Source organism: Bombina bombina, chromosome 11 (genome assembly GCF_027579735.1).
Source record: "Bombina bombina isolate aBomBom1 chromosome 11, aBomBom1.pri, whole genome shotgun sequence".
Classification (NCBI taxonomy): Eukaryota; Metazoa; Chordata; class Amphibia; order Anura; family Bombinatoridae; genus Bombina; species Bombina bombina.
In genome coordinates, this window is record NC_069509.1 from 191,557,257 (window position 1) to 191,581,910 (window position 24,654).

At 38.2% G+C, this 24,654-nt stretch overlaps 1 protein-coding gene across 2 annotated transcripts in view; it reads left to right on the plus strand.

Moving 5' to 3' along the window:
• EEF2KMT (eukaryotic elongation factor 2 lysine methyltransferase) overlaps positions 1 to 24,654 on the plus strand; it is a 48,323-nt gene that overhangs the window by 20,696 nt on the left and 2,973 nt on the right. For both annotated transcript variants that reach the window (XM_053694460.1, XM_053694461.1), the window contains exons 5-8: positions 3,181 to 3,282; positions 4,862 to 4,995; positions 6,027 to 6,319; positions 8,436 to 8,585. In XM_053694460.1, coding sequence (XP_053550435.1) covers positions 3,181 to 3,282; positions 4,862 to 4,995; positions 6,027 to 6,319; positions 8,436 to 8,585 — 679 coding nt within the window. The remainder of the gene's footprint in view (positions 1 to 3,180; positions 3,283 to 4,861; positions 4,996 to 6,026; positions 6,320 to 8,435; positions 8,586 to 24,654) is intronic.

Sequence of the window (24,654 nt, forward strand, 5' to 3'; positions counted from 1 at the left end):
TCACCAGGGAAATAGGACTGGCGATCATTCTTATATAATCTCACCAGGGAAATAGAACTGGTGATCATTCTTATATAATCTCACCAGGGAAATAGGACTGGTGATCATTCTTATAGAATCTCACCAGGGAAATAGAAGTACTGGCGATCATTCTTCTAAAGCTCTCTGGGCTGGTGAGATTCTATATCATATCACTTTATTAATTGTAGTCGGCTGCAATCCAACACTGCCGCATGTGACTTTAGTTCTTTACTTGTACTTTTTTAAGATGTACAAAAACCTTATTTCTATTTGTATATGTCTCACAAAGTATTATTACATTTAATATTAAAGGAATTATTTAATTTATGTATAATAAAAGTCTTAATTTTTAACAAAATCATTTTTATATGTTCTATAACTATTGTTAGCATTAAATGAATGATTCTTTTAATTTTTCAAATTGTTTAATTTAAGTTTTGGGTTAAAATTAATTGCATATTCTGCTGTCCATTGAAATTAATGGTGAACAAATATGTTAATGAATATTCATCCAAAACGAATGGGCAAATGAACGAATTTCCGAGGAAATTAATCATTTTAAAATGAACAAAATTAATATTTCCAACAAAACTAATTTTTTGATGGTGCACTTTTATATCCCACTGCTTTGTTATTGCTGGCACTTGTGGGAAAGTTTATCCAGTGCAGTTACCCCAGTGTTAGAGCCTAGTCTTGTGAGAGACAGTTGCTGACATTAGACCCAAGCCTTGAGAGCTATAGCAACTGATGTTAGAGCCAAGCCTTGTGAGAGACAGCAACTGATGTTAGACCTAAGCCTTATGAGATATAGCAACTGATGTTAGAGCCAAGCCTTATGAGATACAGCAACTGATGTTAGAGCCAAGCCTTGTGAGATACAGCAACTGATGTTAGAGCCAAGCCTTGTGAGATACAGCAACTGATGTTAGAGCCAAGCCTTGTGAGATATAGCAACTGATGTTAGACTCAAGCCTTGTGAGAGACAGCAACTGATGTTAGAGCCAAGCCTTGTGAGATACAGCAACTGATGTTAGAGCCAAGCCTTGTGAGATATAGCAACTGATGTTAGAGCCAAGCCTTGTGAGATATAGCAACTGATGTTAGAGCCAAGCCTTATGAGATACAGCAACTGATGTTAGAGCCAAGCCTTGTGAGATACAGCAACTGATGTTAGAGCCAAGCCTTGTGAGATACAGCAACTGATGTTAGAGCCAAGCCTTATGAGACACAGCAACTGATGTTAGACTCAAGCCTTGTGAGATATAGCAACTGATGTTAGACTCAAGCCTTGTGAGATATAGCAACTGATGTTAGAGCCAAGCCTTGTGAGATATAGCAACTGATGTTAGAGCCAAGCCTTATGAGACACAGCAACTGATGTTAGACTCAAGCCTTGTGAGATATAGCAACTGATGTTAGAGCCAAGCCTTGTGAGATATAGCAACTGATGTTAGAGCCAAGCCTTGTGAGATACAGCAACTGATGTTAGAGCCAAGCCTTGTGAGATATAGCAACTGATGTTAGAGCCAAGCCTTGTGAGATACAGCAACTGATGTTAGAGCCAAGCCTTGTGAGATATAGCAACTGATGTTAGAGCCAAGCCTTGTGAGATACAGCAACTGATGTTAGAGCCAAGCCTTATGAGATACAGCAACTGATGTTAGAGCCAAGCCTTATGAGATACAGCAACTGATGTTAGAGCCAAGCCTTGTGAGATACAGCAACTGATGTTAGAGCCAAGCCTTATGAGATACAGCAACTGATGTTAGAGCCAAGCCTTATGAGATACAGCAACTGATGTTAGAGCCAAGCCTTGTGAGATATAGCAACTGATGTTAGAGCCAAGCCTTGTGAGATATAGCAACTGATGTTAGAGCCAAGCCTTGTGAGAGACAGCAACTGATGTTAGAGCCAAGCCTTGTGAGAGACAGCAACTGATGTTAGAGCCAAGCCTTGTGAGATACAGCAACTGATGTTAGAGCCAAGCCTTGTGAGATACAGCAACTGATGTTAGAGCCAAGCCTTGTGAGATACAGCAACTGATGTTAGAGCCAAGCCTTGTGAGATACAGCAACTGATGTTAGAGCCAAGCCTTATGAGACACAGCAACTGATGTTAGAGCCAAGCCTTGTGAGATATAGCAACTGATGTTAGAGCCAAGCCTTATGAGACACAGCAACTGATGTTAGACTCAAGCCTTGTGAGATATAGCAACTGATGTTAGAGCCAAGCCTTGAGAAATATAGCAACTGATGTTAGAGCCAAGCCTTGTGAGACACAGTTGCTGACGTTAGACCCAAGCCTTGTGAGAGACAGTTGCTGACATTAGACCCAAGCCTTGTGAGATACAGCAACTGATGTTAGACCCAAGCCTTGTGAGATACAGCAACTGATGTTAGACTAAACCCCCAACAGAGACAGCCACTGATGTTAGACCAAACCCCTGTGAGAGACAGCCACTGATGTTAGACTAAATCCCCGTGAAAAACAGCCACGGATGTTAGACTGAACCCCCGTGAGAGGCAGCCACTGTTGTTAGACCCAACCCCCATGAGAGGCAGCCACTGATGTTAGACTGAACCCCCGTGAGAGGCAGCCACTGATGTTAGACCAAACCCCCATGAGAGGCAGCCACTGATGTTAGACTGAACCCCCATGAGAGGCAGCCACTGATGTTAGACTAAACCCCCGTGAGAGACAGCCACTGATGTTAGACTAAACCCCAGTGAAAGGCAGTCACTGATGTTAGACTAAACCCCAATGAGAGACACTGACTAACAATAGACTAATCCCCAGTGAGAGACAGCCACTGATGTTAGACTAAACCCCAGTGAGAGACAGCCACTGATGTTAGACTAAACCCCAGTGAGAGACAGCCACTGATGTTAGACTAAACCCCAGTGAGAGACAGCCACTGATGTTAGACTAAACCCCAGTGAGAGACAGCCACTGATGTTAGACTAAACCCCAGTGAGAGACACCTATTGACATTATACCCAAGAGTGGCTTATGGTAGCAGGCACGTGGGATCACCTCTGTTTAAGACTAAGACAAATGAGCATCTCAGACTTTAATAAAATGTTCACAAATAATAGTAAATGTTTAGGTCATATGATGTTTTAGGATATAAAACAAAAAGTGCATCTCTGTACACTGCAGCATGAACGCACCGGTGCGGAGCCACTGGATGAACTGTACAATGCCCTGGCAGAGGTATTAAACGCAGAGGAGACAAATAGATGCTACAAAAGTTACCTGCTGGTAAGTGATTCTCATAAAAGCAGATTGTTTTTAGCATACTGTGGTACTTATGGGGGGGGGCAGCTGGGGCCAATGTCCTCTGCTGCCTGTGCAATTAGGGATGGGTAAAAATGTATTTGGTATATTTCTATACTACAAATAATATTTTAGATTTAACTTGTAAATATTATTTCCAAGAAACTTGAGGTGACTTCAATAAAAACCAACATCCAAATGTTTATTAGAGTATTCAAAGATTAGCATGGTTTACTTTTTTCTGCAAAATATGAAAGTCACAGGCTCTGCAAAAATTAACCATTTGTTTTAAACGAACTACAAAACAAATCAAAAGAAGGCGCCCATAGCGTAGTATAGTCTAGGTAGATAAAAGCAGCAATCTATGAATGAAAAATCACTCATTTGTTGAATCACTTTTAAGTGCTATACGTGCAGGGCAGATATTCAAGAGTAGTCTGGCTAACTCGCCTCCCACATCAGGAACTGGGTGGTAGGTCTCCTTCCCAAAGGCAAACAATAAAAGCTGAAACCAAGGTCTGGTGTAATGCCAGTTGGTGTAGCTGCATCAATCCCAAAACCAATAAATGTGCAAAAATGTTTGAGTATAAAATTCTGTTTAATATATCAAACATATAGGCAGTGACGCGTTTCACAGTAACGCATTGTTTCTTCAGCCTGAAGAAAGTGTTACTGTGAAACGCGTCGCTGTCTGTGTTTGAAATATTAAACACAATTTATATTCAACCATTTTTGCACATGTATTGGTTTTGGGATTGATGCAGCTTTTATTGTTTGCCTTTGGGAAGGAGACCTACCACCCAGTTCCTGATGTGGGAGGCGAATTAGCCAGACTACTCTTGAATATCTGGCCTGCACGTATAGCACTTGAAAGTGCTTCAACAAATGTGAGTGATTTTTCATTCATAGATTGCTGCTTTTATCTTCCTAGACTATACTACGCTATGGGCGCCTTCTTTTGATTTGTTTTCTAAGACTCTTTAAATTGAACGGCCATTCACCGAAGAAGAGCTGCCTAACCTGTGTGTTCCAGATTTTTGGATTTTGGTGTTCACAAAATACTATTTAGGGAACAATTGTAATTATCCCCTGATTGACTTTCAGCACTTTAAACACTTTATATTATTTTATATTGTGTTGTGCTATTTTGTGCATAAGCATTACAAATTAATTTATTATTATTTGTTCACGTTATATTACATTTGTGAGTATACACTTATCACCTATAGGCGCATATATTCACCTTTTTTCTTTGAAGGTGTTTGTGTTTAGTGTTATAAACGAACAGATGTGACCAGTATTCATTATTGTCAAAGCATGTACAGAAATATTCACCCTTTAGTTACAGTAACGCTCAGACATCTGAGTTTCACAGACTGAGGTCATCAGATATTCTAAACAGTGTCTTGCTACTTCATATGCAGAGTAAGTTCTTGCTATCCTTTATATCCCAGAATAATCAGTGGACGCTAAAGTCACTAGGTCACACAGGGATTCCGGCATGTTGGTAGATAACACCCAGTCAATTGGATACAGCTTAATCAGTATTTTGAGTATATTTCAGCCCAGTGGGGATGCAGTTACCCTCTCCGAGAATCCAGCGATCATCTCAGGAGGCACCACAGGACTTGTAACCTGGGAGGCTGCGCTCTATCTAGCGGAATGGGCCACCGAAAACGCCAGTATCTTCAAAGACAGGTATTTCTTTTTCCATGAAATTAACCCCTTCAGTAGGTTCACATTTGTCCAAATTCATATGGTAAACAAAAAAGTAAAAAGGAAGCACATGATCATATACTGTGATCATGTGCTTCAAAAACAGCGCTGATTGGCTCCTGGCGGATGCCTGCGTTGCTAGACACGTCCTACAGTCGGATCAGAGTTTGTACACAGAAGAGAGCTGGACACTGCATTCTGTGCTGTCCTAAAGGCATTTAAAGGGTCATGAAACCCAAACAAAAACTTTCTTTCATGATTTAGGTAGCACAGACTATTTTAAACAACTTTCAGTTTACTTCTATTATCAAATGTGTTTCATTCTTTTAGTATCATTTATTGAAGGAGCAGCAATGCACTAATGGTTTCTAACTGAACACATGACTGAGCCAATGACAATCAGTATATATATATATGTAGCCACCAATCAGCAGCTAGAACCTAGTGATTTACATTAGTTCATGTCGCAAACTTTCATTTGTAAATCATTTTTTGCAGATTTCTTTCTTATAATTGGACACATTGTTTTCATTAACCTTAAATTATAATTGAAGGATACATTGGATTACATTTCTGTTAAAAGGAAAAAGTATTTTTGAATAAGTGGAATACAATTCTCCGTCTCCCAGTTGAGCTGTAAGTTATGGTCTTAGAGTGAAAGTAAAATGAGGATTAAAATTTTCTTTGAAATATGATTCAAAATTTTTAACAGAAATGTTAATGATACAGGGTATAGAGATCACATAGACGGGTATTAAAAATACATGAGAATCAAGATTCAACTTTCTTGTTTCAGATAGAGCATGTCATTGTAAGAGACTTAAAATTACTATTTGACCCCAAACATAAAATATCAGACTACATTATACAACAAGCCTTTCACTGACATAAATTACATTTTAGTCAAGTCAGCTAATTCCCCTGAATTCCTGTATGATTTCTGCCAACCAGATTCGTTATCTTTTATGACATCTATAGCAGTTGTATAATTACATAATCTGTTACAATCTGAGGACTGTTTTAGAGCTGGGAAGTGGAACTGGCCTGGCTGGGCTCGCCATTTGCAAGAGTTGTTTTCCGAAGAAATATATCTTTAGTGATTGTCACCAACAAGTGCTCCAGCAACTGAAGGAAAATCTCCTGCTAAACGGATACTTGCTGGATAAGCCGCCCGGTCATCTGGTCACTGAGGATGGTAGCAGCAGTGAAACCAACACAACAGAAATCTCTGTGCTAGAACTGGACTGGGAGAGCATTACTGACAGGCAGCTGGGTGATCTTCAGGCCGGTGTGGTCATTGCATCAGGTGACTTGAGACTGGTAGGACTGGTGGATAAATCACTTATTGCAACAACCTAATATAGAGTGCTGCTAAACTGCAATTTGTCAAAGTTAGTACAGAAAGTACTTCTAATGCTGCATATGTCTGCCTTATGTTTCAGCCGGGCCATTTGTGTTATTTAGCAACATGTCACCAGGCTGAGTTTAAAGCGACATTAAATTATATGTTTGTGTGTATGTATATGTGTATGTATATGTCTGTGTGTGTGTATGTGTGTGTGTGTGTGTGTATATGTGTATGTATGTATATGTGTGTATCCGGGCCATTTGTGTTATTTAGCAACATGTCACCAGGCTGAGTTTAAAGCGACATTAAATTATATGTTTGTGTGTATGTATATGTGTATGTATATGTGTATGTATGTGTGTGTGTATATGTGTGTGTATGTGTGTATATGTGTATGTATGTATGTATATGTGTGTATCCGGGCCATTTGTGTTATTTAGCAACATGTCACCAGGCTGAGTTTAAAGCGACATTAAATTATATGTTTGTGTGTATGTATATGTGTATGTATATGTGTATGTATATGTCTGTGTGTGTGTATATGTGTGTGTATGTGTGTGTGTGTGTATATGTGTGTGTATCCGGGCCATTTGTGTTATTTAGCAACATGTCACCAGGCTTAGTTTAAAGCGACATTAAATTATATGTATGTATGTGTGTGTATATGTGTGTGTATGTATATGTCTGTGTGTGTGTGTATATGTGTATGTGTATGTATGTATGTATATGTGTGTATCCGGGCCATTTGTGTTATTTAGCAACATGTCACCAGGCTTAGTTTAAAGCGACATTAAATTATATGTATGTATGTGTGTGTATATGTGTATGTATGTGTGTGTGTATATGTGTGTGTATGTATATGTGTGTATCCAGGCCATTTGTGTTATATAGTAAATGTTTTAAAAGCATATAATACTGTCATTTTGTTAGGAATATTTAAAAGATTTTGCAAATTAAGAACAGTTCAGGGATGCACTCCTTGAAAAGTCTGGTGGGGATTCATGTCCCTGGTATCTTTTATTGTGACTAATTAGGAAGGGGTGCTCTGAGCTAACCATCCCCAGTGTAAAATGTTGCAGACTTAGGTAAATTAAAGGGATAGTAAACACCAAAAATGTTATTGTTTAAAAATATAGATAATCCCTTTATTTACCATTCCCTAGTTTTGCATTACCAACAGGGTTATAGAAATATACTTTTTATCTCTGTGATTACCTTGTATCTAAGCTTCTGCAGACTGCCTCCTTATCTCAGCTCTTTTGACAGACTTGCATTTCAGGCAATTAGTGCTGACTCTTAAATAACTTAACGTGCATGAGCACAATGTTATCTATATGAAACAAATGAACCAACATCCTCTAGCTGTGAAAAACTGTCAACTGCATTCAGATAAGAGGCGGCCTTCAAGGGCTTAGAAATTAGCATGAGCCTACCTAGGTTTAGCTTTCAACTAAAAATACAAAGAGAACAAAGCAAATTTGATATTAAAACTAAATTGGAAAGTTACAAAAAAAAAATGTACATGCTCTATCTGAATCATGAAAGTTTAATTTGGACTTTACTATCCCTTTAAGGTAGGGGAACACGCAAAAAAAAGAAGGGAAATGACTGTATTTTTGTACTGTGCTTTATATTCTTTAATTACAAATCCCAGCTTTGGGCTATTTGCTAAATTACTGAAACAAGCAGTGTTAAAAAATGAATAACTTTTTTTGGCTCTATACAAAATAAGGTTTGGTTTCAAAAGGTTTAAATGGGCATCAAATGCTAAATACATTTCATGCACCTTCCTATAATTATGGGCGCCACCATTTTAAAACCTAAGTTTCACTGCAGGAATCTGGAGAGTTGCTGCATCGGTGCAAACACATCAGCACTGGAATGTAGTTAAAAGGTAGATTTTAAACTGGTGGCACCAAAGAGACTAAAGAGAGGTGGGAAATAACCTCACAACCATGCTTATGAAATGTGTTTAGTGAGTAATGTCCTTTTACATATCAAATATAATGTTGAGCAACACAGTGACACGATTTGAGATTTTATCTGACACACCAATGTCTATCCCTCCCTCCAGATGTTGTGTATGACCCAGAGATAATAATTCCATTTATTAGAGTCCTAATAAACCTTTTCAAAGGTAGAAACGATGGAAGAAAAATGGAAATGCTTATCGCTTCTACAATTCGCAACGTGGAGACATATGGCCTGTTTCAGAAGGCTCTTGGTAGGTGCTATGGGTTTCTGTTGATAGTTTAGTGTGTAAAGTTTAAGTGTAAAATCTCATATTTGTTTTAAGCACATTACAGTTCTGCCGACATATCCGCTTATACAGATATAACCCTTCTAGGCTTTACTTTGCCAATAGAGATCCGCATTAATACTGAAATGAACTTTCAAGAACACACAATCAACAAAGTGTTTTATTTTCATACCCAAAAGATCATGGATTTAGGATTCCTGGCTGGGATACACAATTAGTTGTAGTGCTGTAGATCTCTCTGACAGTAAAGGGGTAAACTGACATTTATAACGCTATTAAAGTTCCATAAAACAGGTTGAGATCTGTGCATATCCTAAAAGGGCTAATTAATTTAAAATAGTTTGGATAAATATATTGTTTGAAAATTGCTGGCAAGAATTTTAAAATAATTTTCAAAAATAAGCAAAATGAATGACATAGCTAAGCAGCCAACTCCAGCCCCCCCCCCCCCCCTATCATTGTTTAGACACAGGCATTGTATTTCAATTAAGTTCACAGCTTCTAGGCAGCTCCAGCAGATAATCCTTATTCACTTTTGCATTCTACCAAAACAACAATAGATATAGATACAGCCATAGAAGGGAGTGTGTGGGGGGGGAGTTAGAGCTTTCCATAACTTAATTGAAAGGGTTAATGACGAGGCACTGCAGTATAAATTTGCAGGTAATGTAATTAAAGTACATATTATTATATTTTGTCGCTATCCCAACTTGTTTTATGTCCCTTTAACAGTGAGTGCATTTGAATTCCTAATGTTTTCTTAGTTTCTAGTTTCTCATCTGGACACATACCCAGTATTTACATCAGCAGTCGTTTGGCTGCCATTAGGAGTATTTGACTAGGTATGGGCACAAACCATAACATTACGTGACCAAATATGCGCACTTGCAGAATGGAGCCCTATAAAGTGATTACACTCCCATGTCAGTGAGGGGATTGAAGGTAACTAAAGTCAAAATTAAAGGGACATGAAACCCCAGTACTTGGCTTCAGATAAAACGTACAATTTGAAACAACTTTCCAATCTGATATATGCAAGTTTATTATTGACTTTTCTTTCCCTTTAAACTTTCATGATGGAGAAGCAGTTTTAATAGACTTTACAATTTACTTCCATAATGAAATTGTGCTCAGTCTTTTTATACGCACACTTTCTGAGGCACCAGCTACTACTGAGCATGTGCAAGAGATCAGTGTATGAGTCTGTGGTTGACTGATGGCTGTCACATGATAGTTATACGCACACTTTCAGAGGCACCAGCTACTACTGAGAATGTGCAAGAGATCAGTGTATACTTACAGGATTCTGTAATTGGCTGATGGATGTCACATGATACAAGGGGCAGTGAATTTTAAAACATCCTACTATATAAAAGGCCAAGTGTGTTTGTTCAAAGCTGTCATGCGCAGTAGAGACAGCACAAGGACAAACACACGTGGCCTTACCTGACAATCCATGCTGTTTGCGGTGAAAGTTGGCGTGGTCGGTGGGAGCGTGAGCGTGGCCAGACGGACCCATGGGCGGGGGCGGCATGGTAGGGGGCGCAGTCGGCACGACAGAGAGGGGAGAGAAATAGAGAGGGGGAAGAGCAGAAGAGAGGGGTGGAGAGAGAGCAAAAGAGAGGAGGGAGAGAGAGCGCGGAAGAGAGAGCACAAAAGAGAGGGGGGAGAGAGAGCGCAAAAGAGAGAAGGGAGAGCAAAAGAAAGGGGGGGGGGAGAGCGCAAAGGAGAGGGGGGAGAGAGAGCGCAAAAGAGAGGGGGAGAGAGAGCGCAAAAGAGAGGGGGGAGAGAGAGTGCAAAAGGGGGGAAGAGAGCGCAAAAGAGAGGGAGAGAGAGAACACAAAAGAGAGGGGGGGAGAGAGAGAGAGCGTAAAAGAGGGGGGGAGAGAGTGCAAAAGAGAGGGGGAGAGCAAAAGGGGGGGAGAGAGAGTGCAAAAGAGAGGGGGAGAGAGTGCAAAAGAGAGGGGAGGAGAGAGAGCACAAAAGAGAGGGGGAGAGAGAGAGCGCAAAAGAGAAGGGGAGAGAGCGCAAAAGAGAGGGGGAGAGAGAGCGCAAAAGAGAGGGGGAGAGAGAGAGCGCAAAAGAGAGGGGGAGAGAGAGAGCGCAAAAGAGAGGGAGAGAGAGCGCAAAAGAGAGAGCGCAAAAGAGAGAGAGTGCAAAAGAGGGGGGAGAGAGCGCAAAAGAGAGGGGGAGAGAGCGCAAAAGAGAGGGGGAGAGAGCGCAAAATAGAGGGGGGAAATAGCGCAAAAGAGAGGGGGAGCGAGAGAGAGCGCAAAAGAGAGGTGGAGCGAGAGAGAGCGCAAAAGAGAGGGGTAGAGAGCACAAAAGAGAGGGGGAGAAAGAGAGCGCAAAAGAGAGGTGAAGCGAGAGAGAGCGCAAAAGAGAGGGGGAGAGAGCGCAAAAGAGAGGGGGAGAGAGCGAGCAAGGGGTGGGACCTCTGTACTGCAAAAAATGGCCCGTGTGCTAAATAAATTAAATACATTTTTGAAATTTGTAAAAAATAAAAAAAAGTATTATTGCATTGTCTTTTTATTATGCACTTGTTTTTATGCAATTGTATTGAATGCTCCTTTAGATATTAACAATACGGAAACAAAATTCTATATATTTTGGGAAACTGCTTTTAAAAAGCATCAGGGGCCCCATCCGATATGCAGCGTCGCCCACAAAAGCCGGCGACGCCGTTTTTTGTGCAGGTTTGGTATCCTATATACAGCGCCGCATATAAATGCGGCACGTATATTTCACCCGGCGGACGTAGTTTTTCCCCCCATAGACTAACATGTAAAACCTGCGCAATTTGGTATCCAATATCCAGCGCAAGGCCTTATGTGGCGAAAATGGAGAAAACTAACTACATTTTCACCTTGCCATAAAATGCAGCCGTAGCAGGCCTTGCGCTGAGTATGGGAGCACCGTAACTCCCTAAAATGCCTGCAAAAAAAAACCTAACGCATGCGCAATGTCTATCTACCTGTCAACCGCAATCCCCCACCGCAATACCTAATAAAGTGTTTAACCCCTAAACCGCCGCTCCCGGACCCCGCCGCCACTAAATAAAGTGTTTAACCCCTAAACTACCGCTCCAGGACCCCGCCGCCAACTACATTAAATTTATTACCCCCTAATCTGACCCCCCTACACCACCGCCACCTACATTAAAGGGACATTATACACTCATTTTTTCTTTGCATAAATGTTTTGTAGATGATCTATTTATATAGCCCATAAAGGGTTTTTTTTTAAATAAATGTATAGTTTTGCTTATTTTTAAATAACATTGCTCTGATTTTCAGACTCCTAACCAAGCCCCAAAGTTTTATGTGAATACCGTCAGCTACCTTCTCCAGCTTGCTCCTGTTTGTGTAAAGGGTCTTTTCATTTGCAAAAGAAGGGGGAGGGGGGGAGTGTCTTATTTGCCACTTGCAGTGGGCTTTCCAGCTACCTTTTCAACAGAGCCAAACTGACAGCTTCTAAGTACGTTTTTAAACAGTTTTATACTGGATTTTTATATCAGTATCTGTGCATCTTATTCTTTATAGTAGTGTCTATTACATGCAGTTATATGAAATTAGTGTATACTGTATATTTATATCAGTATCTGTACATATTCTGTATAGTAATGTCTATAACATAGTTATATGACAATTAGTGTATACTGTATATTTATATCAGTAACTGTACATATTCTGTATAGTAGTGTCTATTACATGCAGTTATATGTAATTAGTGTATACTGTATATTTATATCAGTATCTGTACATATTCTGTATAGTAGTGTCTGTTACATGCAGTTATATGTAATTAGTGTATACTGTATATTTATATCAGTATCTGTACATATTCTGTATAGTAGTGTCTATTACATGCAGTTATATGACAATTAGTGTATACTGTATATTTATATCAGTATCTGTACATATTCTGTATAGTAGTGTCTATTACATGCAGTTATATGACAATTAGTGTATACTGTATATTTATATCAGTAACTGTACATATTCTGTATAGTAGTGTCTATTACATGCAGTTATATGTAATTAGTGTATACTGTATATTTATATCAGTATCTGTACATATTCTGTATAGTAGTGTCTATTACATGCAGTTATATGACAATTAGTATATACTGTATATTTATATCAGTATCTGTACATATTCTGTATAGTAGTGTCTATTACATGCAGTTATATGACAATTAGTGTATACTGTATATTTATATCAGTATCTGTACATATTCTGTATAGTAGTGTCTATTACATGCAGTTATATGACAATTAGTGTATACTGTATATTTATATCAGTATCTGTACATATTCTGTATAGTAGTGTCTATTACATGCAGTTATATGACAATTAGTGTATACTGTATATTTATATCAGTATCTGTACATATTCTGTATAGTAGTGTCTGGTATATACAGTTATATGTAATTAGTGTATACTGTATATTTATATCAGTATCTGTACATATTCTGTATAGTAGTGTCTATTACATGCAGTTATATGACAATTAGTGTATACTGTATATTTATATCAGTATCTGTACATATTCTGTATAGTAGTGTCTATTACATGCAGTTATATGACAATTAGTGTATACTGTATATTTATATCAGTATCTGTACATATTCTGTATAGTAGTGTCTATTACATGCAGTTATATGACAATTAGTGTATACTGTATATTTATATCAGTATCTGTACATATTCTGTATAGTAGTGTCTATTACATGCAGTTATATGACAATTAGTGTATACTGTATATTTATATCAGTATCTGTACATATTCTGTATAGTAGTGTCTGGTATATACAGTTATATGTAATTAGTGTATACTGTATATTTATATCAGTATCTGTACATATTCTGTATAGTAGTGTCTATTACATGCAGTTATATGACAATTAGTGTATACTGTATATTTATATCAGTATCTCTACATATTCTGTATAGTAATGTCTATAACATAGTTATATGACAATTAGTGTATACTGTATATTTATATCAGTAACTGTACATATTCTGTATAGTAGTGTCTGTTACATGCAGTTATATGACAATTAGTGTATACTGTATATTTATATCAGTATCTGTACATATTCTGTATAGTAGTGTCTATTACATGCAGTTATATGTAATTAGTGTATACTATATATTAATATCAGTGTCTGTACATATTCTGTATAGTAGTGTCTATTACATGCAGTTATATGTAATTAGTGTATACTGTATATTTATATCAGTATCTGTACATATTCTGTATAGTAGTGTCTATTACATGCAGTTATATGACAATTAGTATATACTGTATATTTATATCAGTATCTGTACATATTCTGTATAGTAGTGTCTATTACATGCAGTTATATGACAATTAGTGTATACTGTATATTTATATCAGTATCTGTACATATTCTGTATAGTAGTGTCTATTACATGCAGTTATATGACAATTAGTGTATACTGTATATTTATATCAGTATCTGTACATATTCTGTATAGTAGTGTCTATTACATGCAGTTATATGACAATTAGTGTATACTGTATATTTATATCAGTATCTGTACATATTCTGTATAGTAGTGTCTGGTATATACAGTTATATGTAATTAGTGTATACTGTATATTTATATCAGTATCTGTACATAATCTGTATAGTAGTGTCTATTACATGCAATTATATGACAATTAGTGTATACTGTATATTTATATCAGTATCTGTACATATTCTGTATAGTAGTGTCTATTACATGCAGTTATATGACAATTAGTGTATACTGTATATTTATATCAGTATCTGTACATATTCTGTATAGTAGTGTCTATTACATGCAGTTATATGACAATTAGTGTATACTGTATATTTATATCAGTATCTGTACATATTCTGTATAGTAGTGTCTATTACATGCAGTTATATGACAGTGTATACTGTATATTTATATCAGTATCTGTACATATTCTGTATAGTAGTGTCTGTTACATGCAGTTATATGACAATTAGTGTATACTGTATATTTATATCAGTATCTGTACATATTCTGTATAGTAGTGTCTATTACATGCAGTTATATGACAATTAGTGTATACTGTATATTTATATCAGTATCTGTACATATTCTGTATAGTAGTGTCTATTACATGCAGTTATATGTAATTAGTGTATACTGTATATTTATATCAGTATCTGTACATATTCTGTATAGTAGTGTCTATTACATGCAGTTATATGTAATTAGTGTATACTGTATATTTATATCAGTATCTGTACATATTCTGTATAGTAGTGTCTATTACATGCAGTTATATGACAATTAGTATATACTGTATATTTATATCAGTATCTGTACATATTCTGTATAGTAGTGTCTATTACATGTAGTTATATGACAATTAGTGTATACTGTATATTTATATCAGTATCTGTACGTATTCTGTATAGTAGTGTCTGTTACATGCAGTTATATTACAATTAGTGTATACTGTATATTTATATCAGTATCTGTACATATTCTGTATAGTAGTGTCTATTACATGCAGTTATATGACAATTAGTGTATACTGTATATTTATATCAGTATCTGTACATATTCTGTATAGTAGTGTCTGTTACATGCAGTTATATGTAATTAGTATATACTGTATATTTATATCAGTATCTGTACATATTCTGTATAGTAGTGTCTATTACATGCAGTTATATGACAATTGGTGTATACTGTATATTTATATCAGTATCTGTACATATTCTGTATAGTAGTGTCTATTACATGCAGTTATATGTAATTAGTGTATACTGTATATTTATATCAGTATCTGTACATATTCTGTATAGTAGTGTATATTACATGCAGTTATATGACAATTAGTGTATACTGTATATTTATATCAGTATCTGTACATATTCTGTATAGTAGTGTCTATTACATGCAGTAATATGTAATTAGTGTATACTGTATATTTATATCAGTATCTGTACATATTCTGTATAGTAGTGTCTATTACATGCAGTAATATGTAATTAGTGTATACTGTATATTTATATCAGTAACTGTACGTATTCTGTATAGTAGTGTCTATTACATGCAGTTATATGACAATTAGTGTATACTGTATATTTATATCAGTATCTGTACATATTCTGTATAGTAGTGTCTATTACATGCAGTTATATGACAATTAGTGTATACTATATATTAATATCAGTGTCTGTACATATTCTGTATAGTAGTGTCTATTACATGCAGTTATATAAAAATGAGTGTATACTGTCCCTTTAAATGTATTACCCCCTAAACCTAAGTCTAACCCTAACAACCCCTAACTTAATTATTATTTAAATAAATCTAAATAAAACTATTATTAACTAAAGTATTCCTATTTAAAACTAAATACTTACCTGTAAAATAAACCCTAATATAGCTACAACATAAATAATACTTACATTGTAGCTATTTTAGGATTTATATTTATTTTACAGGCAACTTTGTATTTATTTTAACTAGGTACAATAGCTATTAAATAGTTATTAACTATTTAATAGCTACCTAGTTAAAATAAATACAAAATTACCTGTAAAATAAATCCTAACCTAAGTTACAAATACACCTAACACTACACTATCAATAAATTAATTAATTAAATAAATGAACTACTATTATCTAATATAAAATACAATTAAATAAACTAAACTATATTATAAAAAAAACAAACCCTAAATTACAAAAAATAAAAAAATATTACAAGAAGTTTAATCTAATTACACCTAATCTAAGCCCCCTAATAAAATAAAAAAGCCCCCCAAAATAATAATTTCCCTACCCTAAAATAAATTACAAATAGCTCTTAAAAGGGCCTTTTGCAGGGCATTGCCCCAAAGTAATCGGCTCTTTTACCTTTAAAAAAAAAAAGAAATACAATACCCCCCCCAACATTACAACCCACCACCCACACACCCCTACTCTAAAACCCACCCAATCCCCCCTTAAATAAAGCTAAAACTACCCCATTGAAGATCACCCTACCTTGAGCCGTCTTCACCCAGCCGGGCCGAACTCTTCATCCGATCCGGGCACAAGTGTTCCTCCAGCCGGGCAGAAGTCTTCATCCGATCGGGCAGAAGAGGTCCTCCATCCAGCAGAAGTCTTCATCCAAGCGGCATCTTCTATTTTCATCCTTCTGACGATGAGCGGCTCCATCTTGAAGACCTCCGGCGCGGAACCTCCATCTCTGCCGACAACTACCCGACGAATGACTGGTCCTTTAAATGACGTCATCCAAGATGGCGTCCCTCGAATTCCAAATGGCTGATAGGATTCTATCAGCCAATCGGAATTAAGGTAGGAAAAATCTGATTGGTTGATTTAATCAGCCAATTGGATTTAAGTTCAATCTGATTGGATCAGCCAATAGAATTGACCTCGCAATCTATTGGCTGATCCAATCAGCCAATCTGATTGAACTTCAATCCGATTGGCTGATTAAATCAACCAATCAAATTGTTCCTACCTTAATTCCAATTGGCTGATAGAATAGGGGTGTGTGGGTGGTGGGTTGTAATGTTGGGGGGGTATTGTATTTCTTTTTTTTTAAAGGTAAAAGAGCTGATTACTTTGGGGCAATGCCCCGCAAAAAGCCCTTTTAAGGGCTATTTGTAATTTAGTTTAGGGTAGGGAAATTTTATTATTTTGGGGGCTTATTTATTTTATTAGGGGGCTTAGATTAGGTGTAATTAGATTAAACTTCTTGTAATTTTTTATTTTTTGTAATTTAGTGTTTTTTTGTTTTGTAATATAGTTTAGTTTATTTAATTGTATTTTATTTTAGATAATTGTAGTTAATTTATTTAATTAATTTATTGATAGTGTAGTGTTAGGTGTATTTGTAACTTAGGTTAGGATTTATTTTACAGGTAATTTTGTAATTATTTTAACTAGGTAGCTATTAAATAGTTAATAACTATTTAATAACTATTCTAACTAGCTAAAATAAATACAAAGTTACCTGTAAGAAAAATATAAATCCTAAAATAGCTACAATGTAATTATGCATTATATTGTAGCTATCTTAGGGTTTATTTTATAGGTAAGTATTTAGTTTTAAATAGGAATTATTTAGTTAATAATATTAATATATATTTTTTTATATCTTTATTATTTGTTTGCCATACAGAATATAATTCAGTTATAATTTCACTAGTAGTATAACATATATTCATATTACAACAAGTAATAATTCTTTAACAAATATTTGCGATTCCAAATAATACATACATCCGTTAACCAATCAGAAAAATAAATTTCACGTGACACTATTCCTATATTACAATCATCATACTAATTATAGCAATTTTCATAAATAAACTAAAAACCTAAATAACGAGGAGAAAAAAAAAAATATTTAGATTTATTTAAATAATAATTAAGCTAGGGGGTGTTAGGGTTAGACTTAGGTTTAGGGGGTAATATATTTAATGTGGGTGGCGGCGGAGTAGGGGGATCAGATTAGGGTTAATATATTTAATGTAGGTGGCGGGGGGTCCGGGAGCGGCGGTTTAGGGGTTAATACATATAATGTAGGTGCCGGCGGGGTCCGGGAGCGGTGTTTTAGGGGTTAATACATATAATGTAGGTGGCGGCGGGGTCCGGGAGCGGCGGTTTAGGGTTTAATACTAGGATAGGTTTATTGCGGTGTGGACTATGGCGGTTTAGGGGTTAATAATTAAGCTTATTGTGTTGTGGGGGGTTGTCAGTCTGGGGTTAATACATTTATTATTAGGAGTGAGAGGTGGGGATTGCGGATATAGGGGTATACGTGTCGGGATGATGTTTGGGAGGCGTGTTAGACAGTTACGGGAGATTTAATACTTTAGTAAGTTTTTGTAGGCGCAGGCAGTTTCTAAAGTGCTGTAAGTCACTGGCAACTCCAGAAATTTGTACTTACGCTTATTTCTGGACATAGCTAGTTTGTCCGACTTACGGCAGTTTAGCAACTGCCGGCGGGGTATATGTAATACCCCGATGTGCAAAGTGAAACTACGGGCGGCGCGGGTTCCCTCGCTTGCGCTGAAAATTATGCTGTATATCGGATCGCGCCCCAGGAATGCAAGTGATAGTTTTACTAATAACACCATAATGTATGTTTTACTAATAGCACCAAAATTTATGTTTTACTAATAGCACCATAACATATGTTTTACTAATAGCACCATAACATATGTTTTACTAATAGCACCATAACGTATGTTTTACTAATAGCACCAAAATTTATGTTTTACTAATAGCACCATAACATATGTTTTACTAATAGCACCATAACATATGTTTTACTAATAGCACCATAACGTATGTTTTACTAATAGCACCATAACGTATGTTTTACTAATAGCACCATAACGTATGTTTTACTAATAACACCATAAGGTATGTTTTACTAATGGCACCATAACGTATGTTTTACTAATGGCACCATAACGTATGTTTTACTAATGGCACCATAACGTATGTTTTACTAATGGCACCATAACGTATGTTTTACTAATAGCACCATAAGGTATGTTTTACTAATAACACCATAAGGTATGTTTTACTAATAGCACCATAAGGTATGTTTTACTAATAGCGCCATAAGGTATGTTTTACTAATAGCGCCATAAGGTATGTTTTACTAATAGCGCCATAAGGTATGTTTTACTAATAGCACCATAAGGTATGTTTTACTAATAGCACCATAACGTATGTTTTACTAATAACACCATAACGTAGTGCACTTAAAATGCTGGTGCATTGAGAATATCTAGCTATGCTTCAGATGCACGTGCATAGAAAAAAAGTTATAACTTTTAATAAAAGCATTTTTGCAAATACATGTATATTGTAAATGTTTCTATTCAAATATTTAATTCATCTATGTGCATTTAAACTTTCACCAGAATGTCCCTTTAAGTTGTTTAGATGATCATTACAGGATGGCAGCCTTGCGTATTGCGTGATGTCTGTGCTAGAGCGCAATAATGATTAAAGGATGGCAGCGCTGCGTATTGCCTGAAGTCTGTGCTACAGCGCAATAATGGTTACAGGATGGCAGCGCTGCGTATTGCCTGATGTCTGCTAGAGCGCAATAATGGTTACAGGATGGCAGCCTTGCGTGATGTCTGTGCTAGAGTGCAATAATGGTTACAGGATGGCAGCCTTGCGTATTGCGTGATGTCTGTGCTACAGCGCAATAATGATTAAAGGATGGCAGCGCTGCGTATTGCCTGATGTCTGTGCTAGAGCGCAATAATGGTTACAGGATGGCAGCCTTGCATATTGCGTGATGTCTGTGCTAGAGCGCAATAATGGTTACAGGATGGCAGCCTTGCATAATGTCTGTGCTACAGCGCAATAATGATTAAAGGATGGCAGCGCTGCGTATTGCCTGATGTCTGTGCTAGAGCGCAATAATGGTTACAGGATGGCAGCCTTGCATATTGCGTGATGTCTGTGCTAGAGCGCAATAATGGTTACAGGATGGCAGCCTTGCATATTGCGTGATGTCTGTGCTAGAGCGCAATAATGGTTACAGGATGGTAGCGCTGTGTATTGCGTGATGTCTGTGCTAGTGCGCAATAATGGTTACAGGATGGCAGCCTTGCGTATTGCGTGATGTCTGTGCTAGAGCGAAATAATGGTTACAGGATGGCAGCCTTGCGTATTGCGTGATGTCTGTGCTAGAGCACAATAATGGTTACAGGATGGCAGCCTTGCGTATTGCGTGATATCTGTGCTAGAGCGCAATAATGGTTACAGGATGGCAGCCTTGCGTATTGTGTGATGTCTGTGCTAGAACGCAATAATGGTTACAGGATGGCAGCCTTGCGTATTGTGTGATGTCTGCTAGAACGCAATAATGGTTACAGGATGGTAGCCTTGCGTATTGTGTGATGTCTGTGCTACAGCGCAATAATTCTTTAATTACAATAATCGCGCCCCAGGAATGCAAGTGATAGTTTTACTAATAGCACCATAATGTATGTTTTACTAATAGCACCATAACGTATGTTTTACTAATAGCACCATAAGGTATGTTTTACTAATAGCACCATAAGGTATGTTTTACTAATAGCACCATAAGGTATGTTTTACTAATAGCGCCATAAGGTATGTTTTACTAATAGCGCCATAAGGTATGTTTTACTAATAGCGCCATAAGGTATGTTTTACTAATAGCGCCATAAGGTATGTTTTACTAATAGCGCCATAAGGTATGTTTTACTAATAGCACCATAAGGTATGTTTTACTAATAGCGCCATAACGTATGTTTTACTAATAGCACCATAAGGTATGTTTTACTAATAGCACCATAACGTATGTTTTACTAATAACACCATAACGTAGTGCACTTAAAATGCTGGTGTACTGAGAATATCTAGCTATGCTTCAGATGCACGTGCATAAAAAAATGTTAACACTAAAACAGTTATAACTTTTAATAAAAGCATTTTTGCAAATACATGTATATTGTAAATATGTTTCTATTCAAATATTTAATTCATCTATGTGCATTTAAACTTTCACCAGAATGTCCCTTTAAGTTGTTTAGATGATCATTACAGGATGGCAGCGCTGCGTATTGCCTGATGTCTGCTAGAGCGCAATAATGGTTACAGGATGGCAGCCTTGCGTATTGCATGATGTCTGTGCTAGAGCGCAATAATGATTAAAGGATGGCAGCGCTGCATATTGCCTGAAGTCTGTGCTACAGCGCAGTAATGGTTACAGGATGGCAGCGCTGCGTATTGCCTGATGTCTGTGCTAGAGCGCAATAATGATTACAGGATGGCAGCCTTGCATATTACGTGATGTCTGTGCTAGAGCGCAATAATGGTTACAGGATGGCAGCCTTGCATAATGTCTGTGCTACAGCGCAATAATGGTTACAGGATGGTAGCGCTGTGTATTGCGTGATGTCTGTGCTAGTGCGCAATAATGGTTACAGGATGGCAGCCTTGCGTATTGCGTGATGTCTGTGCTAGAGCGCAATAATGGTTACAGGATGGCAGCCTTGCATATTGTGTGATGTCTGTGCTAGAACGCAATAATGGTTACAGGATGGCAGCGCTGTGTATTGCGTGAGGTCTGTGCTAGAGCGCAATGGTTAAAAGATGGCAACGCTGTGTATTGCGTGATGTCTGCGCTAGAGCGCAATAATGGTTACAGGATGGCAGTCTTGCTTAATGTCTGTGCTACAGCGCAATAATGGTTACAGGATGGCAGCCTTGCGTATTGCGTGATGTCTGTGCTAGAGCACAATAATGGTTACAGGATGGCAGCGCTGTGTATTGCGTGAGGTCTGTGCTAGTTTGCAATAATCGTTACAGGATGGCAGCGCTGTGTATTGTGTGAGGTCTGTGCTAGAGCGCAATGGTTAAAAGATGGCAACGCTGTGTATTGCGTGATGTCTGCGCTAGAGCGCAATAATGGTTACAGGATGGCAGCCTTGCGTAATGTCTGTGCTAGAGCGCAATAATGGTTACAGGATGGCAGCCTTGCGTAATGTCTGTGCTAGAGCGCAATAATGGTTACAGGATGGCAGCCTTGTGTAATGTCTGTACTAGAGCGCAATAATGGTTACAGGATGGCAGCCTTGCGTATTGTGTGATGTCTGTGCTAGAGCGCAATAATGGTTACAGGATGGTAGCTTTGCGTAATGTCTGTGCTACAGCGCAATAATGGTTACAGGATGGCAGTCTTGCTTAATGTCTGTGCTAGAGCGCAATAATGGTTACAGGATGGCAGCCTTGTGTAATGTCTGTACTAGAGCGCAATAATGGTTACAGGATGGCAGCCTTGCGTATTGTGTAATGTCTGTGCTAGAGCACAATAATGGTTACAGGATGGCAGCCTTGTGTAATGTCTGTGCTAGAGCGCAATAATGGTTACAGGATGGCAGCCTTGTGTATTGCGTGATGTCTGTGCTAGAGCGCAATAATGGTTACAGGATGGTAGCTTTGCGTGATGTCTGTGCTAGAGCGCAATAATGGTTACAGGATGGCAGTCTTGCGTAATGTCTGTGCTAGAGCGCAATAATGGTTACAGGATGGCAGTCTTGCTTAATGTCTGTGCTACAGCGCAATAATGGTTACAGGATGGCAGCCTTGCGTATTGCCTGATGTCTGTGCTACAGCGCAGTAATGGTTACAGGATGGCAGCCTTGCGTATTGCCTGATGTCTGTGCTACAGCGCAATAATGGTTACAGGATGGCAGCCTTGCGTAATGTCTGTGCTAGAGCGCAATAATGGTTACAGGATGGTAGCTTTGCGTAATGTCTGTACTACAGCGCAATAATGGTTACAGGATGGCAGCCTTGCGTATTGCGTGATGTCTGTGCTAGAGCGCAATAATGGTTACTGGATGGCAGCCTTGCGTATTGCGTGATGTCTGTGCTACAGCGCAATAATGGTTACAGGATGGTAGCGCTGTGTATTGCGTGATGTCTGTGCTAGAGCGCAATAATGGTTACAGGATGGCAGCCTTGCGTAATGTCTGAGCTAGAGTGCAATAATGGTTACTGGATGGCAGCCTTGCGTATTGCGTGATGTCTGTGCTAGAGCGCAATAATGGTTACTGGATGGCAGCCTTGCGTATTGCGTGATGTCTGTGCTACAGCGCAATAATGGTTACAGGATGGTAGCTTTGCGTAATGTCTGTGCTAGAGCGCAATAATGGTTACAGGATGGCAGCCTTGCGTAATGTCTGTGCTAGAGCGCAATAATGGTTACAGGATGGTAGCTTTGCGTATTGCGTGATGTCTGTGCTAGAGCGAAATAATGGTTACAGGATGGCAGCCTTGCGTAATGTCTGTGCTAGAGCGCAATAATGGTTACAGGATGGTAGCTTTGCGTATTGCGTGATGTCTGTGCTAGAGCGCAATAATGGTTACTGGATGGCAGCCTTGCGTATTGCGTGATGTCTGTGCTACAGCGCAATAATGGTTACAGGATGGCAGCCTTGCGTAATGTCTGTGCTAGAGCGCAATAATGGTTACAGGATGGTAGCCTTGCGTAATGTCTGTGCTACAGCGCAATAATGGTTACAGGATGGTAGCTTTGCGTATTGCGTGATGTCTGCGCTAGAGCGCAATAATGGTTACAGGATGGCAGTCTTGCTTAATGTCTGTGCTAGAGCGCAATAATGGTTACAGGATGGTAGCTTTGCGTATTGTGTGATGTCTGTGCTAGAGCACAATAATGGTTACTGGATGGCAGCGCTGTGTATTGCGTGATGTCTGTGCTACAGCGCAATAATGGTTACAGGATGGCAGCCTTGTGTAATGTCTGTACTAGAGCGCAATAATGGTTACAGGATGGCAGCCTTGTGTAATGTCTGTACTAGAGCGCAATAATGGTTACAGGATGGTAGCTTTGCGTAATGTCTGTGCTACAGCGCAATAATGGTTACAGGATGGCAGCCTTGCGTATTGCGTGATGTCTGTGCTACAGCGCAATAATGGTTACAGGATGGCAGCCTTGTGTAATGTCTGTACTAGAGCGCAATAATGGTTACAGGATGTTAGCTTTGCGTAATGTCTGTGCTACAGCGCAATAATGGTTACAGGATGGCAGCCTTGCGTAATGTCTGTGCTAGAGCGCAATAATGGTTACAGGATGGTAGCTTTGCGTAATGTCTGTGCTACAGCGCAATAATGGTTACAGGATGGCAGCCTTGCGTATTGCGTGATGTCTGTGCTACAGCGCAATAATGGTTACAGGATGGCAGCCTTGTGTAATGTCTGTACTAGAGCGCAATAATGGTTACAGGATGTTAGCTTTGCGTAATGTCTGTGCTACAGCGCAATAATGGTTACAGGATGGCAGCCTTGCGTAATGTCTGTGCTAGAGCGCAATAATGGTTACAGGATGGTAGCTTTGCGTAATGTCTGTGCTACAGCGCAATAATGGTTACTGGATGGCAGCCTTGCGTATTGCGTGATGTCTGTGCTACAGCGCAATAATGGTTACAGGATGGCAGCCTTGCGTATTGTGTGA